This window comes from Eublepharis macularius, chromosome 9 (assembly GCF_028583425.1).
Source record: "Eublepharis macularius isolate TG4126 chromosome 9, MPM_Emac_v1.0, whole genome shotgun sequence".
In the NCBI taxonomy this organism is placed as follows: Eukaryota; Metazoa; Chordata; class Lepidosauria; order Squamata; family Eublepharidae; genus Eublepharis; species Eublepharis macularius.
In genome coordinates, this window is record NC_072798.1 from 94,920,359 (window position 1) to 94,932,376 (window position 12,018).

Sequence of the window (12,018 nt, forward strand, 5' to 3'; positions counted from 1 at the left end):
ACTAATCCGTCTAGAAGAGCAGCACATAAGTGCAGTTATTATGCGGGGGTACACACTGTTTCTGTGGAGTTTATATGTAGAATAGCAATTGGTGTTTCAACGTTCTAATTCTAATTAGCAAAATAGTTAAAACTCACAAGTATAATCAGTCGGCTTTGGAGCTCACATTGTAGAGAATCTGAGGTCAGAGGGTTTCAGGCGGGTAGCCATGTTGGTCTGCAATTGAAGAGCAAGTTTTGAGTTCAGTAGCATCTTAAAGACCAGAATTTCCATGGTATAAGCTTTTGAAAGTTGAAGCTGTCTTCCTCCCTGGAGTTTTCCACATGACCTATACTCTTTCCACTCTTGGGGAGGGCAAGCAGTACTTAGATCTTTTATTAACTACTTGTGGTAGGTAAAATGGTAAAGTAGGTAAAAAGGTAAAGAGAGTCCCCTGTGCAAGCACCGAGTCATTACTGACCCATGGGGGAACGTCGCATCACGACGTTTTAATAATAATAACTGCACTTATATACTGCTCTTCTAAACAGATTAGTGCCTCTTCCAGAGCAGTGAACAAATCCAGTGTTGTTATTATCCCTACAGTACAGCTGGAACTAAGAGGAGCTGCTTGCCCGAGGCTACCTAATAAGCTCTTGGTAGTAGTGGGATTTGAACACCACCATACTTGTAGAAAACGTACGTTGTAGAAGGTGCTATCCCAATCTGTTTGCCTCCAAGTGTCTTGTGTGCATTCTACTCATGTCCAATAAATCCTACAGCTGTATTTATGCAACACAAAATGAGATGAAGCCATCATTAATCTCTCATAAAGGTAGATCTAAATAGCCAATATTCTCCCAACCTCAGTTTTCCATCTGCAGTATGGGGTTTACACTGGCTTGTAATACTGAGGTTTGGTAAAAGATAAGAGAGATCATTTGAAAAACATTATATAGGCACACTAGTAATTTTAATGCCTTGGCGCATCATCGGTAGGTTCATTTCCATTTATGCTTTACACGCTATGGCAAGTTTTGATTACATACCTCTGTATGCATAAGATGTTTTCAGAAAAGAGATGACATTTGGAATGAGGAGGGAAAAATAGAAATTACTCAATGTTCACAGGCTCTTATAAACAGACTTGGTCTGTATACATAATAAATGTAACAAGAACATTGTTCTCTTAGATCTGCTCTTTACTTTGGAAGACTTTTTAAATGATGGTTGGGGGTGGGGGTGCAACGTTTTAACCTCTGAACTAATTTGACTAGTATGTGTGTGTTATGTTCAGAATTATTTTGGTAGCCGTTTTAGAAAATATGAAACAAGATGTTTATTTTAAAAATGTTCCAAAGTGTAGTCAGTTTGTAACGGCTATTTTAATAAAAGACTGACGTTCATTGGAGGTGAGGCAGGTGGCAACCTGAGGAAGGCTTTTCCTGGTGGTAAATTCCCTCCCCAGGGAGGGGCCATCTGTCCCCCTCCACTTGTTGTCTTCTGCCAGCAGGTGAAGACCGTTTTATTTTTTTTTGGTGTTCCCTTATTGACCCACACTCCAATTTATATTTTTAATGTTCACTGCCTTGAAAGTCCCAATTGGGAGGGAAGACTATGTTAAAATCAAGATGGGTAGCCGCCATGTCAATCTATCTGTAGCAGTAGAAAAGAGCAAGAGTACAGTAGCACCTATAAGACTAACAAAGTTTGTGGCGGGGTATGAACTTTCAAGAGTGAGCAGTGACTCACAAAAGCTCATAACCTTTTACAAATTGTGTTAGTCTTACAGGTGCTACTAGACTCTTGCTCTTCTCTATGTTAAAATATTTTAATTAAATACAAATTTAGATGCTTATTTGAAATGGCATGCAACTCTGAAAATTTTAAAGCTCTTTGCAAAACTTGGTAAATACTTCTTTACCGTATTGTAGCCCAGCTTTCAATGGAAAATTGTTCACAAGTTAATTTACAATTTAAAAAGGAAAACGATCCTTACCGATTAAAAAAATGTGCCACTAAACTGATAAAAGCCAAATAGAATAAAAATGTTCTTTCTTCTTTTCCATGAAGAAACCAGGAACTGGGGAGGAGGGGGGTGGATGACACTGTTCTGCAGCTCTGGTGCCGCCCCTAGAAAAGATTGCTCCTAGTAGATTCATCGCTTATCCCTCCATCTACCACCTCTGCTTGCCTTGTATTTAAATTATAGGTTGTGGCCACCTGGGAGAAAGGAGTTGTCATCTTGCACTCTGTAAAGTGCCATTCACACTCCTGGGCTGTATAAATAATGAAAAGTATAGCCTTATCTCCCTAAAATAAAGGAACCCAGACAGAGGCTTGCTAATAGATCTTAAGGCCAAGAGTGGGGGGGGGGGCTCATACAAGAGGATTCCCTGAGACCAGGTAATACAGAGCCTTCAAGACAAAACCCAGCAACTGAAATAGAGCTAATAAAGATCCCCAGTGCACACCTGTTTCTTTCACCGACTTTTACCTGTTAACAGATGGGCAGTGGTATGCTAGAAAAGCTGTAGTTTCTAAATTGCCTCCAAGGGTCGCCCTGCATATAGTGCATTAGAAAAGTCTTACTTGGAACTTACCGAAGCATGAATTATAGTAGCCAGCACATGTTAATTTACTATACTAGTGAGGAACCCTAAATACAATTGGTTGGTCAATGATCTCTCGCTGGTTACTCTTAAAATTTGTTGCATTGTAGAAATATTGTTTCATACCTGCACTGGTAAATGAAAGGTCTGACCCAGGATTAAGGTATCACTTGCTCTGGCTGGGGTTACGCTCTCCTAGAAGGAACAGGTCTCTAGGTACTCTTGGACCAAGGCCTACTGCTGGTTTAGCAGGTGGCAGTTGTGGCCAGGAGTGTCTTTTACCAGCTTCATCTGGATAGCCAGCTGTGGCCTTTCCTGAACAGAAAAACTCTGACCGCTGTCATGCACATCCTGGTTACACCTAGATTAGATTACTTCAATGCGCTTTCCATAGGGCTGCCCTTGAGAAGTATTTGGAAACTTTAATTGGTGCAGAATATTGCAGTCTGGACATTGACTGGAATGGGTTGTAGGGACCAGATCCCTCCAGTCTTGGCCCATCTACACTGGCTCCCAGTTTTTTTGGGGTGCGGTTCAAGGTGCTGAGATTTAAAACCCTATGTGGTTTGGGGTGAACATACCTGAAAGACTATCTGCTCCCATATGAATCTACTTGACCACTGTGGTCATCTTTGGAGGTCCTGCTGTGCATCTCCCCACCTTCTGAGATTAGGCGGGCGGCAACACGAAAGAGGGCCTTCTCAGTTGTGGCTCCAAAACTCTGGAATTGTTTCCCCAAGGAGATTCTTCTGTCCCCTGCTGTTGCCATCTTCTGCCAGCGGGTGAAGTCATTTTTGTTTTGTGTTCCCTCAGTGATCCGTCCTCCCACCCAGTGTTTTAATTATTTAAGTTTTTTGTATGTATCTTAGCTCGAGTTTTAATTGTTTTGATTTTGTTGCTTTTAATAGTTTTTTTTTTTTAGGAGCCCCGTGGCACAGAGTGGTAAGCTGCAGTACTGCAGCCCAAGCTCTGCTCACAACCTGAGTTCGATCCTGGCGGAAGCCAGGTTCAGATAGCTGGCTCAAGGTTGACTCAGCCTTCCATGCTTCCGAGGTTGGTAAAATGAGTTCCCAGTTTCTTGGGAGTGTAGATGACTGGGGAAGGCAATGGCAAACCACCCTTTAACAAAAAGCCTGCCAAGAAAATGTGATCCAATGTCCCCCCCATGGGTCAGTAATGACTTGGTGCTTGCACCTTTACCTTTTACCTAATAGTTTTTAAGATGTGATTTTGTTATGCTTTGTTTTGTTACGTTTGGTGCACCGTGGTGCACTTTATGAGGGCAGAAAAACAGGGTATAATTTTTGTAAAACAAATACTTTAAGAAAGCTAGCATTGAATGTAAAATGCCAAATTATTCACTGTATACATAATCCCTTTTTTGTAACATGTGTCATATGGTTGATCTAGCAACCTATTCTGGGCCAGTATTTCTGCCAGCTACTCTGTCATAACACACCGTCTGTAGCCCAATATTAATTCTTCAGTAGATACTCCTACTTCAGATTTTTTTTTCTTTTGGCCGTTGTTTGATACAGGATTCTGGACTAGACGGATCACTGTTCTGATCTAGCAGAGCTAGTTATAAAGTAAGGATATTTCTACAGCCCTTTAAAATTCTTTGTGATCCTGAAGTACTAAGTTATTTATACGACTTATATGCATTGTGTCTTGAATTACATTGGCAAGAAGTCTGGCACAGATAACAAGAATGTTTCTCTTCCAAACCCCAGAGAATCTGCACATCATTTCAGATTTTCAGTACTGCCCTCCAGGTATTTCTTCTCCACAGAGCTGTCATTTCAGTTGAAGATTAATTCATGCTCTGTTAAATGGGCATTGTCTGCGTAGTGTGTCCCATCCCACAGCCTTGTGACATGTAACAACCTTTTTAGCAGTGTGCAAAAGACCTAATATATCTCATTGAAATACAGTAAAGTATAATATACGTTCCAACATTCAGCAATTTCACTTGACACTCATCTCCCTAAAAAGTCACCTAGAAATATTTGGGTAGTGGGAGTTTTTGATGCTGAAGTAAGCATTTATTTTTCATCAGTCTTTCTTGTTGAAACTTGAGGCAGTTTGCAGAGTTCATTGTAGAAGACAATGCAAAATACAGTATAGTCCATAAAATTAACAGTGCAGTAAAACTGGGTCACACAAATTAGAGAATAGTGAAATAACAGCAGTGTAATAAATACATTGCATAAACTGGATCTCACAGTTGGTGAACAATGCTCTAAAAATGGATTTCACAGTTAGGGAGTTTATGACTGTGGTGGGAGAGGGCGATCAAAGGTAATCTCATTGTGCTAATGCAATGCCCTTCCATCTGTGGAAATTCCTGCTGGATCCAAACTAGTACAGCTTTGTATGTATATTTTGCTGTGCTTTCTTAGAGTATTAAGACACGGTGAAACTTAGCTATGTCTCAAACACTGTGGAAAGAGGTGTGCGTTTGCCCACAACACTGTCTTGTTTATGGCAGCCTTGGAAAGGTTGCATATGCAATATATATGTAGATCATTTGATGCTTTCTCACTCATCAGCTTCTCACAAACTTCTCCACAGTCTTTGGCCCCATTTTCTATCTCCAAGCCAAGGCTCAGAGAAGTTTGTCACATGCAGGACCTTGACATTTTTCCAAGAACGGGTGAGGCCTTCTGGTACAAGGATATTTTGGTGAAAACATAGTTATAACGCAGTGTGTGTTTTTTCTGTGCTCACCTACAACTATCTTTAGCTACCCTCCTTATGTTTGGAGATAGGATTGTTTTTAGTTGCAACCAAGGTACTTTGCCAGTCCCCCATAAAACAGACAGTGGGAAGTTACAGTTGGATCAAGTTACCGAAAAGAGGATGTTGCAGTTTGAAGTGCAGTACGGGCACCTTCTTTCTTTAACTTAAATAAGTGCTGTAGAGTAATTAATTTATTACTTTGTTGTACTGAACTTTCTTCAAGGTGCTCAGAGTAATGTACGTGGTCCCCTCCCCCACCTTCTATCCTTGCGACCATCCCGTGAGAGAGAGTTGTTGGCTCAAGGTCATCCGGGAACATTGTAGTAGAGGGTTGGATTTTCATGCATAAGGTGGAGAGACCGTCCCCTCCTCTTGTGGCAGCCCTCCAACTCCCCCCCTCATGATTTTTTAAAAAAAGATATACTTCCATTTAGTATTCTAAAAAAAAAAAAAAAGGAAGAATTCTTTTGTGAATACATCCCATGCATGTTTTCCAAAATAGGAAGGTATTTTATCATTCTTGTATTTTTGTATCTCCAACTTCATGCCATTTATGTTTCAGTTTAGATACATTTTTGCTTCACTGCCCTGTGTGCTTTCTCTTCGCTTCTGTAGCTTCCTTGCCTGTAATGAGTAAATGGCTCCTCCTGTCCCTAGATGCTGACATCTTTCTCTCATCTGACCTTTTTCTTACTTTGCATAAGTGTCATTGTCTGACAGCATTCTGTTGTTAATATCTTGCTCCTGAGCAGTTAAAATGTTTGAGCATTCTACGCAGGGTGGATAAAAATCAATGATTTTTTTAAAAAAATCAAAAAAATCTGATTTTTTAAATTTAAATTGGATTTTTTTGATTTAAATTGGATATTTTTAAATAAAATGCTTTTTAAAGAAAATATGTTACCATCCAAAGGTTATTCCATCATGAAATAAAGATTAGTTTTTAATTATGTAGAATAAGGCTGTATATGTTTAATTTTTTTGGTAAATAAATTCCATTAATCCATTCACAATGTCATGCTCTTCCAGAGGTTTTTGTAAGATTATTGGGCAGTTTCTCTGCCTACAAGATATTATCACAGATGCTTGGTTTTGCAGTTCTCAAAACTGAATTTGTGTCAGCTCAGCAGAGATCACATGCCTCTTCTTCACAGCAAAAATGTTATAACATGAACAGAGTTGAGAAAAAGACCTTAATCCTATTGTTCTACAAACCTATGAAGACAGAATCAACCCCTCCAGTGCTAAGTTTCAAGAAGTTCAGTGAATAGAAACAATATTTTTCTGATTGTTTGGAGTGGAATAGATCTGCACAAGAAGAAACTAAGTGTGAGGAGGGAGGGGCAAGCAGTACAAAATGAAAGTGAAACTTTTTGAGCACAATACTGCACAAGTCTTTGGATCTTTTGTGTGTATGACCTGAGGTTTATCACATTCTTTCCTTGGAGGAAAAAACCTATAATGGCAGCAGGCCGTAAAAGAGACCCAGTTTGGGAATACTTTAATGAAGTTCCTTTACCTATCGGTCAGGCAGGCATCTACTTGCATATTAAAGTTATACCAGCAAGAATTAGTCTTTATGTAGAAAACTATGATTTAAATCAAGTCTTAATGACTAGTGATTTAAATCGTGGTTTAAATCAGTTTGATTTAAATCAAATCCACCCTGATTCTACGTATGATATCAAAGCAGCTCGCTCAATGGCAAGGACTCATAGATATGTGACAAGCAGTAGGTAGTTATTTAAAATATAAGAAAGATTGCAAACATACTCTTTTAAATCATCCTGTGTGCTTTGTCCAAATGCAGTCAGTCCGAATGCAGTCAGTCATGTGTTGAATGATACTATTACTTTGTTTTACAGTTCTTGGCAAAAAGACAGATGCAATGACTGCAGTTAAGAATCAGGCTGCAAGCCTTAAAAAAGAATATGACTATCTTATGCAAGAACACAAAAAACTGAAGGTAGGTAGCAGAATTAGAGAATCTTTATCTTCCAGTGCAAGTATTGGCTTACTTGTTTGAGCTTGATGACAAGATACAGCCTAAAGAATTTCAGGAACTGAGACAGAAAATCTACATATGGCCTTCAACTATGATGGTAAAAAGGTAACAAAAAGTAATCGACAACTTTCTTCAGTAATATGACTGCTTTCCTGTCTCAGATGGGTGCCTCACCCTGCCTGACAGTATCAATCACTGATATTTGTGTTCATGCTGTCCTTTTCTTTTTCAACAGTAACCAGAAACATAGCTAGTTCAGTTTTGTTGAGTAGTGTTCTATCAGGTAAGAGAGGAGTTAAAAACTCATGGTCAGGCCTTCATTTCAGAGTTAATTCTGACATCTTTTTGACTAGTGTGTGAGAACTGATTTTTTTTAAGATACATTTTTATTTCATGGATTTGAACAGTGCTTATTAACTAAGAAGCATTGCATACTTCAAAGATGTTAGTCTTAAATGCATTGGTACCCAGTTTCCTGGGGGTAAAGTGTAGATGACTGGGGAAGGCAATGGCAAACCACCCCGTAAAAAAGTCTGCCAAGAAAACGTTGTGATGCGATGTCCCCCATGGGTCAGAAATGACTCGGTGCTTGCACAGGGGGACTACCTTTACCTTTACCTATATCTAGCATCTGCAGGCAAATTAGGCTTTGAAATCTTTTGAAGCAATGCTTCTTGAGTAAAACCTTAGGAATTGTTTTATATTAAGGATAGATAATGCATTAAAGTTATAAGAAATTAATTGCACAGAGTGCTGTTTCAAACAGGTGGTAAATTTGCTGCTAGTTTTCTTCATACAGTGAGTTCAAAGAATATTAAGGGAAGCTGCAGTACATCTCCAGTCCTTGGAAGACTTGGGTACACTTATTACAGCCCGTCAACATAGATATACACATAAAAGTACTGAAGTCAGTTGTGCAGATATTTTGGTGGCCTATAATGGGAATTAGTAATACTGTACTTGAATTTCAGTAGGTGCTTTAGGTGTTAAATTGTTGCAAGGTGCTTTGTGTGTCTGTTTTCATCATGCATTTGGAAGTTGTATGGGGAAAATGGAAATGCGAGATAACAACTTTACTGCTAGTCAGTACTTTGGGTACAGGAGGGAATTTTGGCGGGTGCAGCTTGTCATGGAAAGATGAGAGAAATTGCAAATGCTGAAGTTCCCTCTACTCAGAAAAGTGTAGGTGTCTGTTCTCTTTGGCATGTAAGTAGGGAAAGCTTCACTTTTCTGAATAATGAAGATACATTTGATAGGTAGCTGTACAAGTTCTTGAGATTTCTCCCCCCCACCACCAAAAACAAGAGTCAGATGCACTTGCGAATGAAATGTACAGTGTGGGTTTTTTAACTAATGAAGTAAGTTTGTTATGCTCCCAATCCGTGAGAAACATAGGAACTATGAAAGAAATAAACCTTCCTTTTAGATCTCTAGTTGTTGCCTGGAGGTTTGACTGCTAGTCTCCTGAAATATTTCTGATTCTGCTTGGCCGTATACAAGTGGGTGCCCTGTGAGGACACGTAGCGGGAGGGGGCATCTCACATCCCTACTCTCTCTCTCTGTCTCTCTCTCTCTCTGCCTCTTGCTTTTCGTTTTTGCCTCCCCCTGGCCATCCTTGCAGTTACTCCCTTCTCCTTTTCTCTCTCCCACCTGCCTACATTTCCTGTTCCCTTCCCATATCTTCAGTTTTCTCTTGTTACTATTTCTGTTCCTCCTCCCTTCCAGCTCCTTCTCCCCCCCCCTCTATTCTTTAAACTTTATTCATCTCTCTCCTCTCCTGCACTGACTCTAATTGAGGCTTGGAATCCTGGATGGCTTGCCTATCAACCCCCCCAAATGAGATCCTACAATATACTCTCACAAGATCTTACCGGCATACTTTTCTTAAAGAAGCAGTCATTGCTTCTATGATTTTTTTGGGTTTTCTCCAGTGTTTTGTATGTGTTTTTAAATTACACTTCATATTTCTTTGCAAATCTGGAGATTCCTGAGGCTTGTAGAACAGTACCCCGTATACCCCTATCCCTACTATGAGTGTGTGTGTGTGTGTGTGTGTGTGTGTGATCCACACTCTGTATCCCAGTTCACAATTAGATATAATGATGCTCCTATTCATTCAGAAGGTTCCATAATATAGTTCCATGACAGAATTTCAAGACAAAGGACCTGACCTTACAGCATTTAAAGGGAGTATTGGATGAATGACCAATTTTTCCAGGAGGTGAATCAATTGTTCTGCTACTGTTTTTTATAGACATTAAAATTCTAGCCAGAGTCAAAGTGCTTTATCACTAATTTTCTTTTCACATGTCTGTCTCTCTTTTCATTTACAGGGAGGCGAAGGTGAAAAATATGACAAGAAAGCCCTGTAGTTACAGAAGGAGAGGACATTGGGGTTTAAATTTCTCTTATTCTTTCCTTATGTTCTACTGTGATCTGAAACAAGGTTTATTTTTTTAAGAAGTGCACTGCATTTACAGCCGAAGCTTTAAAGTATAGGTTGCCAAATATATTCTATATTGCAATATAGTGTATCTGAAATATCCTGTGAAGTGTCTTTTTGTAATCTTCTTAGAGTAATATTTTAAAGTGGAAATTACCATTTAAAGAAGCAACTTCTTTCCATATTTTTGCACTGAAACAAAAAGTCCAAAGATGACAGGTTGTCACTTATTGCTTGTAAAGTGGAAGAGAATTAATAAGATAGAAAACTATGAAATGGTGGTTAGTCTCTGTTGCGAGAGATTATCAGGGATGCCATTAAAATTGGTTACTAGCAAGACAAGCGCGGTGGAACATATGTTATCCACATGGGTTTTATCTGTGTGGTACAATCAGTAAAAGCAGCAAACTTGACTTTAACGCACCTTGCATTTCATTACGTAGATGAGTAAACATCGTATCACCGCATGGTTTGGATTGTTCTTTCTATAAAATTTCAATCTACAAGTCATCATTAAGTTCATACAATTTGCATACATTGTGTGCCATTGTATTTTCTTTGTTCTGTAGACTATAGACTGTACTTCTGAAAAATGTTTAACTTACAAAAGTGCCATTTATGGAAACAAATTATGTAGCATCTCATACTGTCCCCCCCTCTTCATTATTTGCAGTTGAAAGGTTAACTTTTGTATATGTGTGGTTTTTGTTGTTGTTAAAGGATTGCTTTGTCCTCCTAGATTTGTAATTTGTACATCCAGTTCTTATACAGTTTAGTTTAATGACCAGCAAAACTATCTGAATCTACTTTGGCCAGGAGTTTCCATGCATCTGATGTCCATGTAAAATAAAAATAATTGCATCAGAAATGCTACAAAATCTATTTCTGTGTAAAAAGCGCAAGACAGTTTGTCTACCTGTAGGAAATTGCACGAGAAAGGACCTGATACTTTTAATGAAAATTCGTATATTTTGAGCCACTGCTGAATACAGATGCCAAAAGTGCCTTGAGTACCCAGTTCTACGTTCGTATTTATCTGAATTTTTGAAAGAAAATGTATATTTTGTCACTAAATTCCAGAGTTCAGCCTTTTATTTTGTTCTTTTTTTTTAAATAATGAGAAGTTGGAATTGGATGCAACTAAAACTGTTAATTCACTTGAAATCCTGCAACCGAATAAACTGGTCCTGCATGGACATAACCTTCCATAAACTGTACTACTTGCCTTTTAATGCCTAGTAAAGAAAGGAGTTGGCAATTCAAGAACGATAATTGTATTCTTAGGACCGAGTTGTGTGACAAGGCTTAGAAACCTAACACGGAGTCCGAAGCAGAGTTATATCCAGTTAACTTCAGGGGACATAGAACGGTTTTAGCTGTGCTTAGGATTGCCTTGTGAGAATACTAAACCCACAGGGTTAAATCCAGCCACCCTTTTTACTCAGTTTCCTCCAGTTCCCCACCTTTCAAAAGCACCCACGCCACCTGTCTTTTCTCCATACAGTTCCAATGACCCCCCAGCGTTGCCTTTTCAATGGTTAGAGGGCTCCGCCGTCCCTTTTTCACCTGTGGCTCCAAACCCACAACCTTGAAAAATGGACATGCTAAGTTGTATGGTGTCATCACAGAGGGCGGTGAAGACAGCATTCCTCCGGTCTTCCTACTGATGAAAACACGTCCCAGTCATTACGTGGCCTGAGAACAGCGTTTGCTGCTGGATCCTGTAGGAGGCCAATAGAATACATCTTTTGCGTTTTTAAACACTAGATTTTTGCAGCAGTAACTGGCTTAGGACCTGCAGTAATTGTGTTGCTTTGTACTGGATGGAGGGTGAGGGATTGCCTGAAGGTCTTGATAGAACTGATCCACCACAGGCTGAAGGTTGCCTGCCCTTATGTGCTCATTCCCAAGGTGCAGTCATGAGGGAGACTGTAGAAATACAGAAAGCAATGATCACCTTTCTGTTGTCCTCTAGGAAACCTTTCTAGTTGCCCCACATAAATATTTATTAGAGACAGCTTCTCCCAGTAGACCTAAAGCTAAGATATGAGGGTGTTCTGTTTTTCAAGAAATAGTATAATGAAAAATAAATATGAATTAAAGTTGGTATAATGTCGCACAGTAGTGTCTCTCTAAAAACCATCATATTTGTAGCTCTCTGCCATCTTCAGTTTCAACCATAGCTTGATTTTGGAAACATGGGTTTTTCATAAGTCAACATCAATGTTCCAGCTGAC

General features: G+C 39.3%; 1 protein-coding gene across 1 annotated transcript in view; it reads left to right on the plus strand.

Moving 5' to 3' along the window:
• The window catches only part of LOC129335713 (B-cell receptor-associated protein 29-like), a 28,451-nt gene extending 17,458 nt beyond the window's left edge, over positions 1-10,993 (plus strand). The window contains exons 7-8 of the mRNA XM_054988503.1: positions 7,199-7,299; positions 9,672-10,993. Coding sequence (XP_054844478.1) covers positions 7,199-7,299; positions 9,672-9,710 — 140 coding nt within the window. The 3' untranslated portion in view covers positions 9,711-10,993. The remainder of the gene's footprint in view (positions 1-7,198; positions 7,300-9,671) is intronic.
• Positions 10,994-12,018: the final 1,025 nt, after the last annotated feature.